This window comes from Eucyclogobius newberryi, unplaced genomic scaffold, assembly GCF_026437365.1.
Source record: "Eucyclogobius newberryi isolate DKJ021-1_F unplaced genomic scaffold, fEucNew1.0.hap1 SCAF_2, whole genome shotgun sequence".
Lineage (NCBI taxonomy): Eukaryota > Metazoa > Chordata > Actinopteri > Gobiiformes > Gobiidae > Eucyclogobius > Eucyclogobius newberryi.
In genome coordinates this window covers 10,461,171-10,487,923 of record NW_027315834.1, presented here as the reverse complement: position 1 = coordinate 10,487,923, position 26,753 = coordinate 10,461,171, and the positions used below count along the sequence as shown (strand labels likewise).

At 43.7% G+C, this 26,753-nt stretch overlaps 1 protein-coding gene across 5 annotated transcripts in view; it reads right to left on the bottom strand.

Moving 5' to 3' along the window:
- whrna (whirlin a) overlaps positions 1-26,753 on the bottom strand; it is a 277,090-nt gene that overhangs the window by 116,674 nt on the left and 133,663 nt on the right. For all 5 annotated transcript variants that reach the window (XM_072453448.1, XM_072453449.1, XM_072453445.1 and 2 more), the window contains exon 4: positions 10,859-10,984. In XM_072453448.1, coding sequence (XP_072309549.1) covers positions 10,859-10,984 — 126 coding nt within the window. The remainder of the gene's footprint in view (positions 1-10,858; positions 10,985-26,753) is intronic.

Sequence of the window (26,753 nt, the reverse complement as noted above, 5' to 3'; positions counted from 1 at the left end):
CATCCTGAGACATAATCACCACCACACCGCCACTACAGCATCCTGAGACAAAATCACCACCACAGCGCCACTACAGCATCCTGAGACACAATCATCACCACACCGCCACTACAGCATCCTGAGACACAATCATCACCACAGCACCACTACAGCATCCTGAGATACAATCACCACCACAGCGCCACTACAGCATCCTGAGACACAATCATCACCACAGCACCACTACAGGATCCTGAGATACAATCACCACCACACCGCCACTACAGCATCCTGAGACACAATCACCACCACACCGCCACTACAGCATCCTGGGACACAATCACCACCACAGCGCCACTACAGCATCCTGAGACACAATCACCACCACAGCGCCACTACAGCATCCTGGGACACAATCACCACCACACCGCCACTACAGCATCCTGAGACACAATCACCACCACAGCGCCACTACAGCATCCTGAGACACAATCACCACCACAGCGCCACTACAGCATCCTGAGACACAATCACCACCACAGTGCCACTACAGCATCCTGAGACACAATCATCACCACAGCACCACTACAGCATCCTGGGACACAATCACCACCACAGCACCACTACAGCATCCTGAGACACAATCACCACCACAGCGCCACTACAGCATCTTGAGACACAATCACCACCACACCGCCACTACAGCATCCTGAGACACAATCGCCACCACAGCGCCACAATCACCACCAGAGCGCCACTACAGCATCCTGAGACACAATCACCACCACAGCGCCACTACAGCATCCTGAGACACAATCACCACCACAGCGCCACTACAGCATCCTGAGACACAATCACCACCACAGCGCCACTACAGCAACCTGAGACATAATCACCACCACAGCGCCACTACAGCCTCCTGAGACACAATCACCACCACAGCGCCACTACAGCATCCTGAGACACAATCACCACCACAGCACCACTACAGCATCCTGGGACACAATCACCACCACAGCACCACTACAGCATCCTGAGACACAATCACCACCACAGCGCCACTACAGCATCTTGAGACACAATCACCACCACACCGCCACTACAGCATCCTGAGACACAATCGCCACCACAGCGCCACAATCACCACCAGAGCGCCACTACAGCATCCTGAGACACAATCACCACCACAGCGCCACTACAGCATCCTGAGACACAATCACCACCACAGCGCCACTACAGCATCCTGAGACACAATCACCACCACAGCGCCACTACAGCAACCTGAGACATAATCACCACCACAGCGCCACTACAGCCTCCTGAGACACAATCACCACCACAGCGCCACTACAGCATCCTGAGACACAATCACCACCACAGCACCACTACAGCATCCTGAGATACAATCACCACCACAGCGCCACTACAGCATCCTGAGACACAATCACCACCACAGCACCACTACAGCATCCTGAGACACAATCACCACCACAGCACCACTACAGCATCCTGAGACATAATCACCACCACAGCACCACTACAGCATCTTGAGACAGAATCACCACCACAGCGCCACTACAGCATCCTGAGACACAATCATCACCACAGCACCACTACAGCATCCTGAGACACAATCATCACCACAACACCACTACAGCATCGTGAGACACAATCATCACCACACCGCCACTACAGCATCCTGAGACATAATCACCACCACACCGCCACTACAGCATCGTGAGACACAATCATCACCACACCGCCACTACAGCATCCTGAGACACAATCATCACCACAACACCACTACAGCATCGTGAGACACAATCATCACCACACCGCCACTACAGCATCCTGAGACATAATCATCACCACAGCACCACTACAACATCCTGAGACACAATCACCACCACAGCACCACTACAGCATCCTGAGACAGAATCACCACCACAGCGCCAATACAGCATCCTGAGACACAATCATCACCACAGCACCACTACAGCATCCTGAGACACAATCATCACCACAACACTACTACAGCATCGTGAGACACAATCATCACCACAGCACCACTACAGCATCCTGAGACAGAATCACCACCACACCGCCACTACAGCATCCTGAGACATAATCACCACCACAGCACCACTACAGCATCCTGAGACACAATCATCACCACAGCGACACTACAGCATCCTGAGACACAATCATCACCACAACACCACTACAGCATCGTGAGACACAATCATCACCACACCGCCACTACAGCATCCTGAGACACAATCATCACCACAGCGCCACTACAGCATCCTGAGACACAATCACCACCACAGCACCACTACAGCATCCTGAGACACAATCATCACCACAGTGCCACTACAGCATCCTGAGACACAATCATCACCACAACACCACTACAGCATCGTGAGACACAATCATCACCACACCGCCACTACAGCATCCTGAGACACAATCACCACCACAGCACCACTACAGCATCTTGAGACATAATCACCACCACAGCACCACTACAGCATCCTGAGACACAATCACCACCACAGCACCACTAAAGCATCGTGAGACACAATCACCACCACAACACCACTACAACATCGTGAGACACAATCATCACCACAGCGCCACTACAGCATCCTGAGACACAATCACCACCACAGCGCCACTACAGCATCCTGAGACACAATCATCACCACAGCACCACTACAGCATCGTGAGACACAATCACCACCACAGCACCACTACAGCATCCTGAGATACAATCATCACCACACCGCCACTACAGCATCCTGAGACACAATCACCACCACAGCACCACTACAGCATCTTGAGACATAATCACCACCACAGCACCACTACAGCATCCTGAGACACAATCATCACCACAGCGCCACTACAGCATCGTGAGACACAATCATCACCACAACACCACTACAGCATCGTGAGACACAATCATCACCACACCGCCACTACAGCATCCTGAGACACAATCACCACCACAGTGCCACTACAGCATCGTGAGACACAATCATCACCACACCGCCACTACAGCATCCTGAGACACAATCATCACCACAACACCACTACAGCATCCTGAGACACAATCATCACCACAGCACCACTACAGCATCCTGAGACACAATCATCACCACAGCACCACTACAGCATCCTGAGACATAATCACCACCACAGCACCACTACAGCATCCTGAGACACAATCACCACCACAGCACCACTACAGCATCCTGAGACACCATCATCACCACACCGCCACTACAGCATCCTGAGACACAATCACCACCACAGCACCACTACAGCATCTTGAGACAGAATCACCACCACAGCGCCACTACAGCATCCTGAGACACAATCATCACCACAGCACCACTACAGCATCCTGAGACACAATCATCACCACACCGCCACTACAGCATCTTGAGACATAATCACCACCACAGCACCACTACAGCATCCTGAGACACAATCATCACCACAGCGCCACTACAGCATCCTGAGACACAATCATCACCACAACACCACTACAGCATCGTGAGACACAATCACCACCACAGCACCACTACAGCATCCTGAGACACAATCATCACCACAACACCACTACAGCATCCTGAGACACAATCACCACCACAACACCACTACAGCATCCTGAGACACAATCATCACCACAGCGCCACTACAGCATCCTGAGACACAATCATCACCACAACACCACTACAGCATCCTGAGACACAATCACCACCACAGTGCCACTACAGCATCGTGAGACACAATCACCACCACAGCACCACTACAGCATCCTGAGACACAATCATCACCACAACACCACTACAGCATCCTGAGACACAATCACCACCACAACACCACTACAGCATCCTGAGACACAATCATCACCACAACACCACTACAGCATCCTGAGACACAATCACCACCACAGTGCCACTACAGCATCGTGAGACACAATCACCACCACAGCACCACTACAGCATCCTGAGACACAATCACCACCACAACACCACTACAGCATCCTGAGACATAATCACCACCACAGTGCCACTACAGCATCCTGAGACACAATCACCACCACACCGCCACTACAGCATCCTGAGACAGAATCACACCAAGTAGATAAAAAGGGCAATCCATAAGAAAACATCTAACTGAGTTCAAGAATCTAATCGTATTAAAAGTAGCATTAAAAGTCAGAATAGCAATTGGTTTTGATCAGAGGCCTGTGTCTGGGCTTTGGGGTTGGACCTGAATGTGCTTCTGGGAAAGTCGGGTCACCAGAAAAGTCAATCAAATTATTGATCTAAGCCAGAGTGATGTCAGATCTTTTTCAGGGCACCCATTCTTTTTAAAACAGACTTTAAAGGGCTTGTATCTATTTTTTTGAACATGTAATAAAGTAAAAATCTGTATTGAACCAGCATGCCCCTTATATTGTTAAAGTATGTATTTGGGTGAAAATGAGCCGACAGCACTTTCTTTGCATCTAAATTTAAACAAGTTTTATTGTCCACAAAGTAGAAGTTTTGTAGCATGTTAAAGTAAAACTTGCTCTGAGCTCAGAGAGAGGTGAAAGGTAAGTGAGCGAGACATAAAATGAACTAGTTCTGTTCTTCATGTTTGATCACAGTAAAAATCAGGTACAGCGCCTTTAACAATGTTATTTAAGCTGTACTTTTCCTTCACAGAGACACAACCAAACCAGGAACTCAAAGAGAATGTGTGAAGACTCTAGGGGCAGTGCCACTTTGAGAATCTTGTCATTGACATTGAAGGACAAACGTTTGAACAGTATTTCCCCGTATTATCATCAACCTGATTTAAGCATCAAACATGGTTCCCAGATATTTACTGTAAGACCATCTGTTCCGCCTCACCATGAATGAGGCTCGGGCTATGATCACTTTGCTGCTTAATTAGTTCTGGGAACAAGGAGGCGTGTGCCAAACCCCAACATAAGGGCCGTATTGAAGACATATCTAACACTGCCACAAATCCAAGGTCTGAGAGGGCATCAGGTTATGTTCATCATGTTATAATATTGTAAGGCTTTTGCTCAATGTATGTCCTTTCAAAGTAAAGCCAGTTAAATGACTACTTTTGATGCTCAGTTCCACCACACACATCATCACCGCGGCCTCTTGCCTCAGCTCCAAATCAGAGGAGCGCCGAGGTGTGAAAGTCACCGCAACTCACTCGAGCAAAATGATTTTCAAAACTAACCGCCACCGTCATCGGCCGACAGAGCGAAACAAGAGGCAGGGAACAGAACCTAGGAAGGCGGTCCACTCTGCACAGTCAGCACACATTTGGGTATTTTTATGGAAATGAATGCAGAGGTGAACTCTGTCACTGCACCCAACAGATCAGTGTATGGAAACTACTTTCTCCAGCTGAACTCAGAACAAGACTGAAGGTATAAAATACTTTTTTACCTTGTTTTATTCTTGCTGGTTAGCAAATGTAACTTTTTTGCATAGGCTTAATTATAATGCAAACTTTTCTCCTGCCAAGTCAATTTTAAATCAATCTAAATCCAAGCTGAATCTGAGCATACTAAAAATACACTTAAAACGTAACTAATATTGTTTTTATGAACAATGAGGCGATCCAGCCACAGCCACATGGTCGGAGGTTTGTGAAAAGCCTATCTGTGTGTTCCTTCCTTCTTTTAAAGTAAGTAAGTAAGTAAGTACATTTTATTTATATAGCACCTTTCAGAGACAGAAGTCACAAAGTGCTTAACAAAACACAGAATAAAACAATAAAAACACAAAAAACTTACAGTGAACAATACATATACAACAATATACAGTAAAATCAGTCCGTAAAACAAGTGCATTTAAAAGGCTTGACTAAATAAAAAGGTTTTAAGCTGACCCTTAAAAGCAGTAACTGAGTCCAGTGACCGTAGGGAGAGTGGAAGATTGTTCCAGAGTTTGGGGGCAACAGCCTGGAAGGATCTGTCTCCTCTGGTCCGAAAACGGGTGCGAGGCACCAACAACAGTTTCTGGTCCAAGGACCTTAGTGAGCGAGAGGGAGCGTACGGTTTAATCAGATCGCTGATGTACGATGGGAACTGACCATTTAACGCTCTAAAAGTTAAAACAAGAATTTTTAATTGTATCCGGTAGGAGACTGGCAGCCAGTGAAGGGCTTTGAGAATGGGTGAAATGTGGGCCCTTCTATTTGTGCGGGTTAAGATCCTCGCTGCAGAGTTCTGGACCAGCTGCAGACGAGAGAGTTCCTTCTTGTTAAGACAGGAAAACAAACTGTTACAATAGTCTAAACGTGAAGACACAAAGGCATGAATTATAACTTCCAGGTCATTTTGAGACACCATTTCCGCGTGTCTAAGCGCATTGATCTATCATAATATAGGTCCCTCTGTGTACGGGACAAAATGAAGATGGAGAAAGACTAGTCGAGCTGACTCAGAAGTAAACGGAAATCTACGGGAGACGAGAGATACGATGCGATCTTTCGCGCTAATAAATAAACACATGTTTGTGTTGTATCAGTCCGCACGGAGGAGTGCACATGCGCACTTCCGCCTGCGTTCTCAAATCGCCGAAAAATCGTCCATTGCGCCTTTAAGATGTTATATTTATGGGTTTCAACAGCAAAAAAAAATACATACATTTACAGAGAAAAAAGTTACCAATTGACAAAGAGTTACAGAGGCAAAGAAACATGATGAAAATGACTTTTCGGTCTTCTCGGCCACACCGTTTGCATCCAAACTGTGTCCATCAAATATTTAACATTTATTTCAGCATGCAGACTCCGTCTCCTCTAAGAAAATCATAGTTTGTCTTGTACTTCGTGTTCGTCTAGCTCAGAGAGGGCTTGTCCTCTGATCCGAAGGTCGGCGGTTTGAAATGCTTCAGGCAGGTGAATACTGCCGTTGTGTCCTTGGGCAAGAGACTTAACCTGCCTCATGAGTGAATGTGTGTGTGTGTGTATAAATGTGTATGTGAATGAGGTAGAAAAGCACTATTTTTATCTGCTGGGCTGTTTTGCATTAACCAGGCTCCTGTTGCTTTAGCTGCTCTTGGGGGGGCACAGTTCTGACACACACAGCGGGGTTCACACATTTCCAGAGGGTTGCGAACACATCACAGCGTCTCCCGAGGACCCCCGAACGCACCACGCAGGTTTGATCAGCTTCAGTGCAGTGGGGTGTCTGTGCACCGCTTTTAACCGGCGCTTTCTACAGCAAAATCAAAGCAGACACATGATCCGGGGCAAAGGGTAACGTGTCACCTAAAGGAACGTATTAAGTGGCACAGTGGTTAGGAGCGTTGCACGTGTGTGGTTGCTCTCTGTGCGGCGTGGGTTCGAGTTCAGCCCTCAGCATTTGCCTGCTGTCTAGACTCCCTCTCTCCCCCTTTCACGCTACGACTGTCCAGTTAAAATAAAGCCTTCAGGCCAGAAAAAAATAAAGAATAAAGTTTTAAGTCATGTTTGTGAAATGAAAACAGCCATGCACTGAATACAAAAGTGATGTATTGAAAACCTTATTTTTGGAAAATAAAGGTAATTTTGTCTTCGCCTTTTGACTCAGCTTTTTCTCTATTTATCGGTCAATCTACGTTCCTACCCTCACCGATAATCATGACCTTTGGGTAATGACCGAAAAGACAAGATACAAGCGGTCAAGTTTCCTCCGCAGGGGAGCTTAGAGATAGGGTGAGGAGCTCGGAGTAGAGCCAGCTGAGATGACTCGGGCATCTGTTCCGAAAGCTTCCTGGATACCTCACCTTATCCCCTATTGTTTGTATTCATATTTTCCCTGTTCTGTTTCTTAGATTAGTCTTTTTATATATTCCTGGTTTTGATAGGTATTGTTTAATGATCTTTTTAGTTTTTTCATAGGTTGGCTCGCGGATCCGATTTGCGCGCCCTGGAGCCTTTAAAAGCTCTCTTCTCTCTCTCTTATGTCGTCACTCTCGTCACGCTTGATCCCCGCTCATCGTCCCAGCTCCTGCGTCCGAGCCTGCAGGTTTCATGCTCAGTTCCATGCTCAGTTCCATGCTCAGTTCCATGCTCAGTTCCATGCTCAGTTCCGCCACTCCTTGCTGGCTCGCAGGTTTGGTAGCTTTTTGTTAGCTTTAGCTTTTTGTTTGGTCTGGTGGGACCGGTGGTCCTATTTTCGTTTTTCTTTTGGGCTTTAGCTTGTTTTTTGTGTGTACTTTTTCCAATCAGAGGTGTTTACACCAGCTCCTACGGCCCTGTACGGGGCTGGCCCGCTGTCGCTCCTGTTTGTTCTATTTGGCTGGCCCACCAGGTCCATCTTTCTTTTGTTACTTTGTTTTGTTTTTGGGCACGGGGTTCTTTCGCAAGTGTTCTGTATTTGTTTTACTCTTGCTTCATTGAAAAGAAGCAGGTAAAATACTTTTAAGTTAAAATAAAATCTTTGAACTTGCGATTTGTCTCCTGTGTCCTTTATTTTAAAAAAAAATCTCCCTTTTGGGTCATAACACTGGATGGAAGATTGTGAACATAAGGTAAGGTAAGGTAAGGTAAGGTAAGGTACCACTTAGCTGCATGACATAAACTCCAGACGCAATCACACTCAGAGCATAAACATAAATCCATAAATACATAAACCAATGTATCAGTATAGCTATAACTTCCAAATAAGATAAAAAAAAATACTGCACACATCTATGGTCCGTGAGCCTTGTCACCACCTTAACACACTTTGACACACATTTGTCAGTGGAGGATCACAAATGCACATGCTTGAAAAGAATGCTGTTGGAAAAATACATCACAATCATCAGTCAAAGTGCCCTTTATATGTGTACTGTGAGAAACTGTGGTTGCCAAGGTGCCCACCCCATGTGCTTTGGGACCGCCCTACTGATCAGACATATTGGACCAAGATAACCACAGCACTACAGACTGTTTTTGACATTGCCAACCCACTATTTAATAGACTTTGGACAAAATGGGCCTTAAATGTTGGCTAATTTATGTTGTAAGTTTTTCTGTCTTGTACCTTTTAAATTTTACCTGTTATGTTCTATCTCTGGGTCATGGTCTATTTTTAAGTCTATTCTAAGTTTTGTTTAAATATTCAAAAATATATTTGATAAATGTATTTAAAAAAAAATAAAACAAAATTAGACCACTGCACATGATCTGCATCTAATTGTATACCATTTTATTGATCACAAACAGCAGATAGAGATATTGAACATTACAATTCCTGGCTTCAATGAACTCATACTGTATGTAAACAACATGGTTAATGGAAGTTGCTCGACCACCGCTGAGATCATAATTAATTGGAATTACCAGTTCAAGCAGTGTCTTTTTATCCAAGTAAAAATCTCCCTTAACATTCGCCTGGTACGGACCATAAGTAAAACTAAAAATTACTCATCACAGGTCAACTGTTTAAATGATTAGCTTGCATACTTGACAATATTTTTACTTTCTGATAGCAAATAATCATAATCATGAATGATAATAATAATAATTATTATTATTATGATTATGTGTTTAAATATATCTCCTCTACACACACATCACATTCACAGCTCTATTCACTACATTTTCCTCCTTTCTCTCTCGCTCTTCCACATCCAAACTATTCTGTGCAGATAGTGTTTCGGAGCAGGTCCTGTACAAAGCAGGACCCATCTCCTCCCCCATCACTCAAACAGCAGCCCGCCGAAGCCCCCCTAACACCCTTGCAACACCCCTGCAACACCCCCACGACCTCTGCTGCTGCTGCTGCTGCTGCTGCTGCACTGAAAAGCTCACAGAAGCTCTGTCCCAAGATGGCAGACCGATAATGTTCAAAATACAGTGTAACCTCTCCAGACCAGACTGTGGACAGTGAAAGCTGAACTAGCCTCTTCGCTTTTATATATATATAAAAAATATGTATAATAAAACTTGACATAGATAAAAATGTTAAAATACAAGTATAAGGATAGTTCCAGATACTGAGGTGGTCGAGGGCTTGAGAACCCTCAGGCAAAGCAAGAAACCTCAGGGAGACCAGTGAGCGGTTAACAAGCTCAACTAACAAAAGGCAAGTGGGGGTGTTACAGTATTGTTTATACACCGTCTTTTGTTTATGACGTTATGTTATAAAACATTTCAGTAACACATTTGGAGAAGTCCGTGTGCAGTTGTATTTCTGCTGCATGTAACGGTGCAGTCCGATCATACTAAGAGCAGACCGGGACAAGCTTTAGCTGCACCTGGATGTGGACTCGAGTGTTTTAGAGTGTTTTAGAGACGTATGGTTTTGTTTCGATCCACTAGGTTATCTACTGCAGTGTTTATTTGCGCTGCAGAGAGCAAATAACTTGTGAGCAACGCAGTTCCCAGCATGTCTGATGATCAAATGCTCAACGTAAATGAGATGCCAAAAATTGCCTAAAGTGTGGGTAGACACCATAGCCCTTTTTGTTCACAATTATAGCTGCAAAGTTTTAGTGCACGACTTACGTCTCTCAGCCCCCGCTTGCACATTTGGCTCTTCAACCTGCTGTAGACTGGGTGGTCCGGTTTTGTGGCAAAGACAAGTTCAGTTGTTTATCACAACGGGAGTTCTCTTATTCTCTGATTACTGACAGATTATGCTAGAAAAACGAATTTGTACTCAACAATATCCAGATAATAATACATCATAGCACTCACACAAAGTTCAAAACAAGTGATTGCAATAATCACATAACCATATATAGACCTGGCTCTATAATAAATACACACCTGGCTCTATAATAAACAAGAGGAGAAAACTCAACATTCTGACACAAGTTAATATCTAGTCTTTCCCAAAATGACTCAGTGTGACTTCCCTTCAGTGTGCTCTTACCTTGAGCCCTCCACACTCTGCGGCTGAGCTCTGGTCCACTCCTGTGATGTAGATCCCCAGAGCGTACTCCGCCCCCCCTCGGATCATCAGACCCAGGCTCCGCCCATCGTCCAGGACCAGGTTCACCTGCAGCACACAGACAGAGGAGAGTTAGACAGGTTCAAACAGACAGAGGAGAGTTAGACAGGTTCAAACAGACAGAGGAGGGTTAGACAGGTTCAAACAGACAGAGGAGAGTTAGACAGGTTCAAACAGACAGAGGAGGGTTAGACAGGTTCAAACAGACAGAGGAGAGTTAGACAGGTTCAAACAGACAGAGGAGGGTTAGACAGGTTCAAACAGACAGAGGAGAGTTAGACAGGTTCAAACAGACAGAGGAGGGTTAGACAGGTTCAAACAGACAGAGGAGGGTTATACAGGTTCAAACAGACAGAGGAGAGTTAGACAGGTTCAAACAGACAGAGGAGGGTTATACAGGTTAAAACAGACAGAGGAGAGTTAGACAGGTTCAAACAGACAGAGGAGGGTTATACAGGTTAAAACAGACAGAAGAGAGTTAGACAGGTTCAAACAGACAGAAGAGAGTTAGACAGGTTCACACAGACAGAGGGTTATACAAGTTAAAACAGACAGAGGGTTAGACAGGTTCACACAGACAGAGGGTTAGACAGGTTCACACAGACAGAGGAGAGTTAGACAGGTTCAAACAGACAGAGGAGGGTTATACAGGTTAAAACAGACAGAGGAGAGTTAGACAGGTTCAAACAGACAGAGGAGGGTTATACAGGTTAAAACAGACAGAAGAGAGTTAGACAGGTTCAAACAGACAGAAGAGAGTTAGACAGGTTCACACAGACAGAGGGTTATACAAGTTAAAACAGACAGAGGGTTAGACAGGTTCACACAGACAGAGGGTTAGACAGGTTCACACAGACAGAGGAGGGTTAGACAGGTTTACACAGACAGAGGAGGGTTAGACAGGTTCACACAGACAGAGGGTTAGACAGGTTCACACAGACAGAGGGTTAGACAGGTTCACACAGACAGAGGGTTAGACAGGTTCACACAGACAGAGGGTTAGACAGGTTGAGATGCAGATTCTTATAATGAAATGTGCAGTCTGGGATCAGTGTGGGCCACTTCCTTTGTGTGGCTGTCAGGCTGCTACGTCTGTGCTGGATCCGAATAATACACCAGCGCTCATGTAACAGAAGAGACTGACACGAGGGACCAAAAACACCTCTAAAGTGGTAGTGGATATTTCTGTCATATTTTAGTTTAGTACAAACAGGCTTTCTTATAAAAAATATAACTCAGTTTTGTACTGTGACTAATCCATTGACTAATCCATTTTCTACCGCTTGTTCCTTTTTTGGGGTCGCGGGTGACTGGAGCCTATCCCAGTGACTTCGGGCCTTAGGCGGGGTACACCCTGGACAGTGGCCAACTTGTCGCAGGGCTGTTTAGGACAATCAAGGGAAAAAATATTCCGACCCACTGGGGCCTTTATATTGGTCTTTATGTGCCTTCGTTTTGTTTTAATTTTACTTTTTATCCCCAGTGCTATCTATATTTTTGTGTTGGTTGAAAAAAGTCAATCAAGATCGACTGTTTCTGTACAAGTATCTCTGTGGTGTAGTCCTGATTTAGTGGGTTTTATCTGCACACTTTGATTAAAAAAATAAAAATGATCTTAACCTCTTAAACTCAATATTTTCTGTATTTATTACCGTCTGTTCAACACCTCTATTAAGCCCCAGGGCAGGTGAAACATTGAAGGGAAAGTTCCAAACCTACAAATAAAAGACATGCCTACAATTCACAACATTTTAACGTGGCACTTATTCTGCCCAGACTTTTGAGCGTTTTTACAAGTGCCTAAGGGTGCGTTCACTTCACACCTATTTTTTATTATTTAGTTATTTGGTCCTAAATTGAGCCCGTTTTATTCCTGATGTGGACCTGATGTGGTTTGGGTTCTTCAGTACTGATTTAGTCCAAGTTTAGATCAGGGTTTGGTCCTTGTTTAGTCCTTAATTTTGATTAAGTGGTGAAAGTGCAACGTGTGAATCTAAATTCAGTAATATCATTTCAGCTCTGAAATGGGACTATTCAAATCCCAATAAATGCTCATTATGTCAGTCCCTATCTCCCGAAAGCAGCTTTACTCCTCTTTATTCAACCGTCTCAACTCAACTCAAAAGTCTCAACTTCAAAAAGAGTCTGGTCATTTCTTTGTACTCCAAAGAAACGGCTTCAGTTTGAATGGACAATTATCATCGTTATGTGTTTAACAATCAACCAACCGTGTGTACATTTAACGTACATGTGCCACAGATCGTTGCCCTTGCATTTATGTCGTACAAACTCATACACTTCGTACACTCAGCTGAACCTAAGGGAGCTCAAAGTGGCAAAAACACATTATCCCCACAATATGCCCATGTCATTGAGATTCAGCTAGTTTCTTGTTTTGTGTCATCTCAATTGAAACCTGGAAAAGGATTTGAAATTAGAAGATGCAACCTGCAATCAATGCTTTCCATCCCGACTTCAGCCGGAGGTCATGTGCACGCGTCCGTTCAGTCATAACTTATTCTCTCCATCCTCCGTGCCCTTCTTTAAACTTGGCAAATTGTTGTTCTCTTCCAAATTGGTCAAGTTTTCTGAATAAAGTGATGCAGGTTTAGGTTATAAAGACTGACATTTATGGCCCATGTTTTTCAGAATCATGCATCACTGTCCAGATTCAGTTTTGGTGGCTGGCGAACAACTTAAAACTATTTACAATCCATAAATTTAAGCTTTTAAGTTAGTGTATACGACCAATTTTTCCTGCTTTTTCTAATTATGACTTTTCTTGGTTGGATAATTTTGCAGTTTGTAGAGAAAATTTGAAAAATGAATAATAAACTGCAGAATTCTAAAACATAATGAAATCAATGAGCGACGTGCCATCAAAAATACAGTGGCAATTTATACGCAACAGACAAATATTTCTCACAACTAACTAAATAAAGGTATTATCCTGTAGTATTATTATTCGTCAAATCGTAAACTGTTGTGTCATCTACATGGGTTTTTGTCCCTTGTTTACAGTATGGCTGATATTGACCTTATTCCTCCCGCTCACTTTTTCATCTTTTTGCCACGGATCAGCACTTTCGTTGAGATGGCACTTCTGGTCGAGGGTACACTCCATTCCAGAGGGAAAAGTCTTGCTGCTACACTAATATTTTAGCAGCAAGACTTTGCTATAACTATGCTATAACGTCGATTGATTTGTGTAAAATTTCCAATGTTCAAACAAGCCAAACAATGCACCGATTCTCTGGCCGGCCCAAAAACGGCTTTTTAGTCTGTGTAGGACTTATTTTCTCTGGAGGTCATTAATACAACCTGAAGAAGGATTAGGTCGTATGGCGGCGCTCAGACGGGCTTCTGGAATAAGGTGCATAATATTTGTGGGATTACCTCACATCTGCTGCTTATGTCCAACCGGGAAGAACAATTATAAACGCCCCCAACATTGTCGAACTGGGAAACATTTTTGCACAATCCTCAATATGATCATGTTCTCTTTGTTTGAGTGAAATATATGCAGTTCAAAGACGAACTTGTTTTGAAGTTGGTTAGCTGCATATGCACATTAATGAAAGTGCTGAGAAGGCCCAAATGACTTTGTTGTTATTGTTCCAAATATGTGGACTTTTCAAATATGGAAGAACAGTTCCTGGATTATCTAATGACATCAAGCACTGGGACCACGCATTTTAAGCTCTTGAGAAGTATAAGTATACAACGTTACTCAAATGTGCATGAATGAAACAAATCACAAGACTAGCTGTTTGTTTGTCTCTTATATGAAAGACAACATGTAAAGTGTTTGCTACTATTATCACGGATGAAACAGGTGGATGATTATTTTATAACATTTTAAATCGCAATGTTGATCCAAAACTGCAGAGCTAATTTCTGCCTGTTCCTTTAGAGCAGGGGTCCCCAACCACCGGGCCGGGGACCGGTACCGGTCCGCAACGCGTTTGATACCGGGCCTGGAAATAATCAATCAGTGACAGCATCTTCTCCGACGTAACTTTGGCGTGTTCCTCATGACACGCTAATAAGTTTGTCTGTGGATATATAATGAAAAGCCTCATAGAAAATTGCCAATGAAATCCATTAAATATAATGGCAAGTATATTATATCTCTGCTCTTGTCCTGCGTGATAACATAACTGTTACGTGCATTGTACATTATACGTCATCGCGGATGCGTCGCATCAAACACGCTGCTCAAAAGTCGAACCACAAGACAGCGAAAATGAGTGAAAAACAAGTCTTAAAGGGGAAAAGGCCAAGTGAGGAGCAGACGAGGAGCCAGACGAGGACCCAGCAGGGATTTTGGAGGACACGTCTCCTGGGCCAGAATTCTGCAACTGCTACGCGATCACCTGTTTTTACTTTTGCAAGAGTTTGAGCGCTACTTCCCGTGCCCTGACGTCAACAAGACAGAATTACGGAGCAGACTGGACTTAAACACACTGCGGGTGTCATTGTCTCCCATCACTCCTGATGGGACCATCTCATTGCACAGAAACACGCGCCCCACTGACATTATGTTACTCCAATTCAGATCTTTTGGTATGGCACACTTCCGAGCTGAATCAAATGGAAGCCTAAGCCCCGCCCACTTCCGAGCAAGTCAACCTGACCGCGACATAAACTGGCACACCGGTCCGTGAAAATAAAACCTACATTATTCCGGTCCGTGGTGCAAAAAGGTTGGGGACCCCTGCTTTAGACCCCTGCTTTAGAGTATGCGGAAATCTATTAGGACGTTGTTAAAAGTTTATTTGACATAATATAGGTTGTACATAAGATCTACAGTCAGAATAACAATAATATAGCCGCAAGCGGCAATGATCGGCCCTCGCCACGCCGCCGCCACGCCGCCGCCACGCCGCAAGAGGAGCCCCAATTGTCCTTTTATTACGCCTACTGCTGAATCTGTGACGCTGTCACATCTTCTCCCCTTTGTTTTACCATCAAAAAGCTATTTTATTTTGAATTCTTGGCAAAATGTGCGGCTTTGCCGCACAGACACCGTGACTCTTTGAATGAAAATGTGGATAACTTTTGATGGTCTTGAAGATGAGTCTCACCAAATTTCAGGTTAATAGGGCTGACGCCCTGGGAGGAGTTTGTGAAAGTCTAAAGTGTAAACATGAAAGGTTTCGGTCATCGTTACGGCAACGCCATAACAATTATGACATGAGTCATTGACTTTTTTGATGGGGATGCTAAAATTGAGTTGTGTGTCAAATTTCATATAATTTCGCAAAACTAAACATTTAACCTCCATATAAAATCTGTAGGGGGCGCTGTGGCGCCAAATGAATTTATTTCACTTCAAGTAGGTTTAGGGCAAAGAGTTTAACAACTGATTCTAATTTGACGCAATTCGGACTTTATCTGCGCAAACGGCAGAAATTTTAAATATGGGAGATTTCTGAAATTCTAGCTACAGTTTGCGGCTTCGCCGCTCAGAGACCGTGAGAGGTATCAATGTAATTTGGATAACTTTTGATGTCCCACTCCTCAGTAGCATTTTCACCAAATTTCAGCTTTTTAGGGCCAACGCCCTGGGAGGAGTTCGTAAAAGTACGACGTTTGGAAAAACTCCGAAGTCATGTTTAGCCATTTTTGAAGCAATATGGCCGACATTTGGTTGGGCGGACGGCATTGCCGTAATAATATTTTTTACTTCTCTTGTCACCATCTACCTCTGCGCCAAATTTCATGATTCTACGATCAGATTTTTTTTGGGTCATTTCCCATCTCTCAATGCATTTTTGGTACATTTGGTGGCGCTGACGCGCCAATTTTTTTTATTTTAGAAAAGGGAAATAGCCAGAATGTAGAGAGGCACGATTTTTAGAGGTGTGCAAATTTTTGTGACTTTTCGTCAATGTTCACTGGGTGAAAAATAGGGGGGTTGGTCCCGAGAAGAAGAAAGAAAGAATATTAAAGCCGCAAGCGGCATCCAACGGCCCTCGCCGGCCGCCGGCCTTCCGACTCTGCTATCTGCATTTTACAGAGATGGCGCTAACGCAATTATCTAAGAACTAAGACAGCGACACATTGGACATGTGGACAACCAGTGCAAATGAACACAAATGTCGGTCAAATGTGCAGCTCCAGCGCACAGAGACCGTGAGACTTGGAATAAAAATATGGATAACTTTTGATGCTCCGCTTGTGTAGATTATTTTCCCCAAATATGAGCTTGATCGAGCTATTGCCCACAGAGGAGTTCATTAAAGTGTGAAGCATAAATGTGAACATTTCAAAGATTTGGCGTTTTCCCATTTGTGACAGTATATTTGCTGCTCCACCGCACAGAGACCGTAGCACTTAAAATCAAAATATGGATAACTTTTGATGCCCCATTTGTGTAGATGATTTCCTCAAATATGAGCTTGATCGGGCAATCGCCCTAGGAGGAGTTTGTTAAAGTGTGAAGCGTAAAAATGTGGTGATTTGAGCGATGTTTCGATTTTCCCATAAGGATAACATGGGATGTTTCTGTCATCGCTACGGTTACGCCGTACAAAATATGACTTTGGCTCTCATACTTGTATGATCAGGATGGCAAATTAGAATTTAGGGCAAAATGTCATGTCATTTGGAAAAACTCTATTGTTTATAGGCCACTCTGAAGGCCAAATAGTCAGAATTCTGGGAAACGTTTGCGGCTCTGTCGCACAGAGACCGTAAAAGTTATCCTTAAAATTTGGATAACTTTAGATGCACCACTTGTCTAGAGGACGTACACCGATTTTGAGGTTGGTGGGCAAAACGCACTAGGAGGACTTCGTTAAAGAGTAAAACATAAAAATGTGGTAATTTGAGAGATTTGGTGGTTTTCCCATAGGGATAACATGGGAGGTTTCTGTCATCGCTACGACTACGCCATAAAAAATTAGGCATTTTTGTGATTGGCTTTTGTGATTGGGACGGCAAAATAGAATTTTGGGTAAAGTTTAGACAATTTTGGTAAAACTAATTTTTGACCTTCAATGTTAATTTAAAGGTCACTCTGTAGGGGGCGCTATCGCGGCCATTTCAATTTTGTCAGCCTAAACTGGTCCAAACTAGAAAGTTTAACAACTGATTCAAATTTGGTCCTAATCGGACTGGTTTTGATCAAATGGGAGCAATTTTTAGATCTGCAATATTCCAAAATAAGTTGTCCAACTTTGCGGCTGCGCCGCACACAGACCGTTAAAGGTATCTCAAAAAATTGAATAACTTTAGATGCCCCACTTGTCCAGAGGACGTACGCCGATTTTGAAGTCGGTGGGCAAAACGCCCTAGGAGGAGTTCGTCAAAGTTTGACGTGAACAAAATGACTAACACAGCGTATTTTCATTTTCAAAGGAAGATGGCGGCCATAGGGTAAGTCTGGGGGCATGGCCACAATGATTTTTTTTGTTCGTCCTCACGAGAGGAATGCGTGTCCCGAATTTCGTAGCTTTACGCCAAAGTTGACCTCGGGGCGTCTCCCATAGGCGCAATGTATTTTGACTTTTGTCGGTGGCGCTGTCGCGCCATTTTTTAACAAAAAAAAAAATGGCCCAGAAAAAATAAAATTTTTCGCCGATTCTGAATTTTGGGCAAAGTTTGGTGAGTTTTTGAGCATGTTCAGGGGGTCAAATTAGAGATCAAAGCGCTGAAGAAGAACAAGAAAAATAATAATAAATATAGCCGCAAGCGGCAATGATCGGCCCTCGCCACGCCGCCACGCCGCCGCCACGCCGCAAAAGGAGGGGGCGCTAACGCGCCCCAATTGTCCTTTTATCACGCCTACTGCTGAATCTGTGACGCTGTCACATGTTCTCCCCTTTGTTTTACCATCAAAAAGCAATTTTATTTTGAATTCTTGGCAAAATGTGCGGCTTTGCCGCACAGACACCGTGACTCTTTGAATGAAAATGTGGATAACTTTTGATGGTCCTGAAGATGAGTCTCACCAAATTTCAGGTTAATAGGGCTGACGCCCTGGGAGGAGTTTGTGAAAGTCTAAAGTGTAAACATGTTCTGGCCCCATTGGAATAACATGGGAGGTTTCGGTCATCGTTACGGCAACGCCATAACAATTATGACATGGGTCTCATTGACTTTTTTGATGGGGATGCTAAAATTGAGTTGTGTGTCAAATTTCATATAATTTCGCAAAACTAAACATTTAACCTCCATATAAAATCTGTAGGGGGCGCTGTGGCGCCAAATGAATTTATTTCACTTCAAGTAGGTTTAGGGCAAAGAGTTTAACAACTGATTCTAATTTGACGCAATTCGGACTTTATCTGCGCAAACGGCAGAAATTTTAAATATGGGAGATTTCTGAAATTTTAGTTACAGTTTGCGGCTTCGCCGCACAGAGACCGTGAGAGGTATCAATGTAATTTGGATAACTTTTGATGTCCCACTCCTCAGTAGCATTTTCACCAAATTTCAGCTTTTTAGGGCCAACGCCCTGGGAGGAGTTCGTAAAAGTACGACGTTTGGAAAGACTCCGAAGTCATGTTTAGCCATTTTTGAAGCAATATGGCCGACATTTGGTTCGGGGGACGGCGTTGCCGTAATAATATTTTTTACTTCTCTTGTCACCATCTACCTCTGCGCCAAATTTCATGATTCTACGATCAGATTTTTTTTGGGTCATTTCCCATCTCTCAATGCATTTTTGGTACATTTGGTGGCGCTGACGCGCCAATTTTTTTTATTTTAGAAAAGGGAAATAGCCAGAATGTAGAGAGGCACGATTTTTAGAGGTGTGCAAATTTTTGTGACTTTTCGTCAATGTTCACTGGGTGAAAAATAGGGGGGTTGGTCCCGAGAAGAAGAAGAAAGAAAGAAAGAAAGAAAGAAAGAATAATATTCCGATGCGAAAACAATGTTTCCCATTTTTCAAATATCATAAACTATACATTTTCGGAAAGCGCTCGCGCTTTCCTACCTCATGGTGTGGGTCCCTGGTCACTGACGGGTACTTTCGATAATTTTGAGTGGGCTCCGCCCACTTTGTGTTTTTGGCCCTCTATACAGTAATAATGTTCAATTTTTGCATTACATGCTTATATGCACGGAACATGCAAGAGATGGGGAACGTATTCGTGAGCTACTTAGCGCAAATGAGTGCTTTATATGGGGATGACGACCGCGAAGCGGTCGTCATCCCAATGTAAAGTGCTCGTTTAGTGCGAACTTTTGCACGGGCTTCGCCCGTTTACAACGGTAATGTTCCATTTTCCTACAACTAATTAGTATGCACGGGGCGTGCATGAGTGGAGGAGTGCGTTAGTGAGTGTTTGGAAGTGGGCGAGCGCTTCGCGCTCGATTTCGTGCGCACTACGTGCGCACTTTCGCAGCCGTGCTTCGCACGGCCTTACGAGATTAATAGGCCTCTCGCCAGCTTGTGGCGCTCGGGCCTAATAATAATAATATTTTTAGCAAAAACAATATAGCCGTTTTCACTATAACAACAAATTATACATCGTTTGAAAGCTCTAAGCCTTCCCGATGCCGCCATGGGGTGGAATCATCATTACGAGCGCTTACGCGCTCGTCAGTCCCTATTCCGTCGGGATGCCCCGCCCTCTCCCCATAGACTTCCATTGATTTGAGCAGATACAAGCATGGCCCATGCCTGCGGCATGGATTCTCGCGTACGGGACGATGCCAGGAGGGTTTTTGGAGGAATGCAGCGCTTCGCGCTGCTGTTGTCAACAATTAGTGAATGGGCTACGCCCATTCACTAATTGTTGACTATTTCTGTCATAGCAGGAGTAAGTATGCATGATCCATGCCTTCGGCATGGGCTAGTTCACTGTACTTGCCAGGGGCGACGGGGCACCAAACATGCGGGCTGCGCCTGCATGTTTGGTAAGACAGTTGCAACGCTGCCTTCGGCAGCGTTGCGGGAGCAATAGGCCCTCCGCCCTGCTGGGGCTCGGGCCTAAATATTCCGATACGAAAACAATGTTTCCCATTTTCCAAATATCATAAACTATACATTTTCGGAAAGCGCTCGCGCTTTCCTACCTCATGGTGTGGGTCCCTGGTCACTGACGGGTACTTTCGTTAATTTTGAGTGGGCTCCGCCCACTTTGTGTTTTTGGCCCTCTATACAGTAATAATGTTCATTTTTTGCATTACATGCTTATATGCACGGAACATGCAAGAGATGGGGAACGTATTCGTGAGGTACTTCGCGCAAATTAGTGCTTTATATGGGGATGACGACCGCTTCGCGGTCGTCATCTCAATGTAAAGTGCTCGTTTAGTGCGCACTTTTGCACGGGCTTCGCCCGTTTACAACGGTAATGTTCCATTTTCCTACTACTAATTAGTATGCACGGGTGTGCATGAGTGGAGGAGTGCGTTAGTGAGTGTTTGGAAGTGGGCGAGCGCTTCGCGCTCGATTTCGTGCGCACTACGTGCGCACTTTCGCAGCCGTGCTTCGCACGGCCTTACGAGATTAATAGGCCTCTCGCCAGCTTGTGGCGCTCGGGCCTAATAACAACTATTTATAGAGGCTGTACACAATTTGTATGTCAAATTTGTCTTGGATCTGTTCAGATATGTCGCAAAAGTAGATCTTGGGGTCAAAATGAGACCACTGTGTGTTGTCTGCATCGAAATCCAAATGTTTTTATCCTCTGTGAACCATAAGTAATGCTGGTCCAGTGTCAGCTTGTAGGTTTAACGTGTTGATGAAAACCTCCACTCTGGCTTCTGAAAGTGGTGAAAAGCACTAAATTTGAATTAAACTGGAATATGACGAATAAGTTTGGACCGCTGCAAACCGTTTAAACTGAGCTAGTTCTGTTTTTTACATTTTTAATGCAGTAAAAGTCCGATCTAGCACCTTGAATATGTCGTATATAACTGTATGTCACAATCCATCCCATAGGAATCACCAGCCCTCGTCTTGTACGCAGGCTGATTGTTAAATTATTTGTCCATTTAAAATCTAATGAAGGCGTTGCCGGGGGGAATGCAGATACAATAATAAGCGCGGAGTTGACCTCTTGATGTTCAGAACGCCCTATATTAAATAAGAATGCATCGTTCTCATACCGATAGTGTGCGTGTTGTGTTAAAGAAAGCTGTAGGAGGGTAATCGCACCAGCAGGGGGCTAACGAGACGCGCTGGGTGTGATTTCACAACATCTGGGACCAAAACACTGCTGTCAATCCACACACGAGCATGTTCAATGAGGCTTGAGAGAAATGTCAAGAGGCATGTTAAATCCTGAGCATTTCATACCATATATGACGTTTTTGAGGTTTTAATTTCACCCATAAATGTCTTCCTTGACATAATGTTTGCATTTAGATTAGCCACATTAAACAGTGTGCGTTACAGTAAGACACTTGATGAATATGAACAAAGGAAGTTATCAAAATATAACTAATATTTTTTTTCATGGGTCTTTTCTATACCAATTACAGTCAGGAGAACGGTATAAATTGCCAAAAAAAGCTATTGTCACTGATAGTCTCGGTTTAGTCTTTGTTTATCTTGGTTTTTCTTGGTTTAATCTTATTTTAGTGTTGGTTTAACCTGGGTAAAGTCTTGGTTTGTCTTGGTTTCACCCTGGTTTAATTTAAGTTAAGTCTTGTTTTAGTCATGTCTTAGTACTGTTTATTTCATAACGATTGGATTTTGCTGTGCTCAGAAAGGCACCAAAACAACCTATATCACTAAAAATGTAATCCACGGCCCAATATTTCATCACTTGAATAAAAAAATACAGTTTGATGGTCAAATCCATTAGTTGTTGGACATCTTGACGGTAACATCTCACGTGTATTCACCTCTGCTGCATGCTAACGCGTCTTTTATCAGCTCAGGATCAGACAGGACTGTGAGTGTCTGTCTCACTGGGACATGCATTATAGATGTACACAGAGGGACACCAAAACAACATCCATCAAACTCAAACAACACCACCACTGCAGGCAGAAACCAAACTGTTCTTCAGTCTCCAGTGGGACAGTGGGGAGTGGCGATTTGTTGGAAAATGTCCTGAATTATTTATATTTCAGGCTTTGGGTGATCTTAACCTTACTTAACCAACTAGAATGAACCATGGTGAGCAGTGGGTTCAATGACTGCTGATGCACCGAGGAGTGTAAATGAGGTTACAAACACTGGCTGGTAGCATTGAAGTTTGTTGAGGTACAGGTTATTGTTCTGTGTATTTGACCCATCCTTCAGTATTGGCTTGGCTTGGATTGGCTAGGGCAGCGTCCGAATGTCCACACTCGTCCCCTGACCCCTCATTCACTACATAGTCCTGTACTATATAGCAGACTTTATACTCCACTCAATCACAGAGCGATTCGGACACTGAGCTCGCTACTTTCTCCTCACCGTGGGTCATGTGACTCTGGCATTCGAGTGAAAAAAGTCAGCAAAACTCTAGATCTAAGTAATAAATATTGGTTGAATTCCATCTAACATGCACATATTTATGGACAAAAAATCCCCATTCAAGTCACGGATCTCACATTCAACAACAAACAGACTGGATTATTCAACTTTTTGCCTGTGATGGTGACTCAAGATAATGTTAGGGGCTAACGCTGCGTAACAGTTGATTTAAGTATTTTCTTCATATTCTCCAGTCAACAGTGCATTTAAACAGCTTCTGCTTCATTCAATCGCGTTGAGTCCAGTTAAAGACCTGTCGCAGGGGTTTTTCCGTCTCTCGCAATGCATTATGGTCTATATACCCCTGTCTAGTGACCATCGCTGCACACCACTTTTAAAGGTGCATTGTGGGAAATTTTGTGTGTACTAGTTTTTTACATGCGGGACATTTACTGTCGTGATCACATGCAATGGTATTTATCTATTTATGTATTTATTTATTTATTTATTTATATCTTTATTATTTTTCCCCTCCATCCCTTGTTGGGAAATGGGAGGTTTTGTCTATAGGAGTTTTTGTTTATAAGAGATCTTCTACTGAGAGTGTTTTTTCAAACTTCCTATAAGTGATCTGTTCTTTTCTTCTGTATCTACCTCTGTATCTGCCTGCGTTGCATAAATGAAATTTCCCCATGTGGGACAATAAAGGAATATCTTATCTTATCTTACATTTGGACACCACTACAAAATGGCTTGAGCTCTAAATAGTGCCCTATGGAGGGAATAGTGTGGACATGCTCAGCCTATGTGCCCTATAGCACCAGGCCAGCTCACTATTAGCGTCACTACTTCTTGTCATACAATTTAGTTGAATTACATTTATTTTTGTAGATCCCCAAAACACCGCAGGGCTTTAGAAAATTGTTGATTAAACCCAACGATTCCTATCAACCAGAACAGGTGCCAAAACCAGACTGTAGGCCATTTGGTCCCGGACCCCCAAAATGTATTTTACTTAGCTATGTCCTTGTGTTATACTCGGAAAGTATGGTGCGAAGTAAATTTAGTATTAAGATAATGTTTCAAAACTTTTACTTCTTCACAGCAAGAAAAAAATAGGGAAATGAGAAAATTCAAGGGGAACCACAAGGAGAGATCCACTCCCACAGACAGGGTGTAGATGTAACCCTCTTCCTCTCCTCTTCTTTAAAACAGTATCCATCATTCATATATTATCTGCTCAGGTTATTTATTCATTCCAAAAACTATAACTTGGACCTGCATCATTTGTCTGTTCAGGTTGAGATACATCTTTATTGTATCATTAGAATCACTCACCACAGTAAACTCAACTCTTTGGGGATTTTTTTCTTTCTTCTTCTGGAATATTCATTTTGCCTGTATAAATATTCACAGAAGGTCTCTGTCCTGCCCAGACCAAACTCCCTGTTCTACATTCTGCCTGATGCGCTGTATTCTGACAGCCCAGTATTTCACAGCACACTGACCTGTCATCTCTCCTGCTTTTCTGTAGATTTGGAGACGACTGTTGCTCAGGGCCAGTGTTATCTTTTGGGTGGCCCAGTGCAGGATTCTGTTAAGGGGCCCTTGTTTGCCGAATCTAGATTGTTTGGTTATGGTGTATTATTCCTATAAACTTTACTGGTGAGTGTTTAAACTTTGTGTATACAGCGTTGGTGATGACTTCTGTTGAAATAATGTATGTGACCACTTGTGCCAAGACAAATTCTTCCTACTCTGTTCCAACTACTGCTGTCTGCAAGAAAGCTTAATCTGTGTTTTTAAAAGTCTAGATCTACAAATGATTCCTTCTAATTATGTCTTGACCGTAACAATAATTCTCAGAAGAGGCTGTATATTTTGGGGGCCCCTAGTGGCCAGTAGGGTCCCTTTTCATCAGCTTGTTCTGCTTTAAGCTCCACCTGGCCCTGCACAAGGCCCATATCCACTCATCTTGTCCGCTATATTCCTCCAGCTGTCTGAAGTCAGCCACAGTGCCTATGCAAGTGCTACTGCGGCTCTTAAAGCTCAATGTACCGTGAAGAATGAGGTGCTTATCCCTCTGCGGATTTAGGCCCCTGACACCGGAGTCAGGCACACACAGGGTCTAACCATTGGTCCTGCTACAAATGTGAGATCAAAATATCGATAGCTGTCAGTCAAGATAAGAGCGAGAAGTCAATGTATTTTCATCACTTTGTTTCTCTACAGTAGTTTGGCCTGGCACATGCGCTGATGTAGGTGCTCCATTCAATCATCACGTTTTTGCAAGGAGATATTTGATTATGGAAGTGACTAGCTCTGCATGGTGTGGACAGCAAGTGTCAGCAGAGAGGATAATATGTGAATGAAAAAATGTGAATTGCTGTACAGCAATTCACATTTTTTCATTCAAATATTCAAAGCAGCTGTTGAGCAGCTGTTGTTCTCTGCACTTTAAAGCAGCTCTGCTTGTGTACAAGTCTCTCCATGGCCTAGCACCAAAGTACATCTCGGACATGTTAGTACATATGAACCTCTCGGACTCTGAGGACCACAGGGACCGGCCTCCTGCTGGTGCCAGAGTCAGGACTAAACATGGACCGGCCTCCTGCTGGTGCCGGAGTCAGGACTAAACATGGACCGGCCTCCTGCTGGTGCCAGAGTCAGGACTAAACATGGACCGGCCTCCTGCTGGTGCCAGAGTCAGGACTAAACATGGACCGGCCTCCTGCTGGTGCCGGAGTCAGGACTAAACATGGACCGGCCTCCTGCTGGTGCCGGAGTCAGGACTAAACATGGACCGGCCTCCTGCTGGTGCCGGAGTCAGGACTAAACATGGGTAATCAATGCTTCAGTTTTTTTATGCAGTATTAGGTGAATTAGTTGCTACTTTACTTTATCCAAGTCTTTTTTGTTGATATTATAATGATAGACACATTGTGTCAGGGCGCACTGGAGGAGTGGACAAACCCAAAATGTTGAAACTGTTCAACTTCGTGCTGATCATCAGTTTCAACACACTTTTACATGGATAACATTTTGCCAAATTGACGGATTAAAACAAATGAACAAATCATCAATATCATGCTTTATTTTTCATCATCCTTTTGGCCTCCTTGGCTTTTGTGTGCAAGTTTTTAAACTTAAAATACTGCCTATGCTTTGAAATTACACTTTAAAACATATTTAGCAGTATAATGTGTCTTCAGCCAATCAGCCACCATTTTAAACCCAAAAAACAGTCTCTGCTTCTCAACAGTGTGTTGAAACATACCATGAGCAATACATCTCTTTTATATCTCCCAGAGCCCTTGAACGCAACATTAGCTCTTCAGTGGCTCTGGTATGGCTGTATATTCCGACACACTTCTGGTTAACTATATGAATATTGCATGCCATTTAAAACTGGTTATTTACAGAGCATTTTACAGCCCCCAAAGCCAA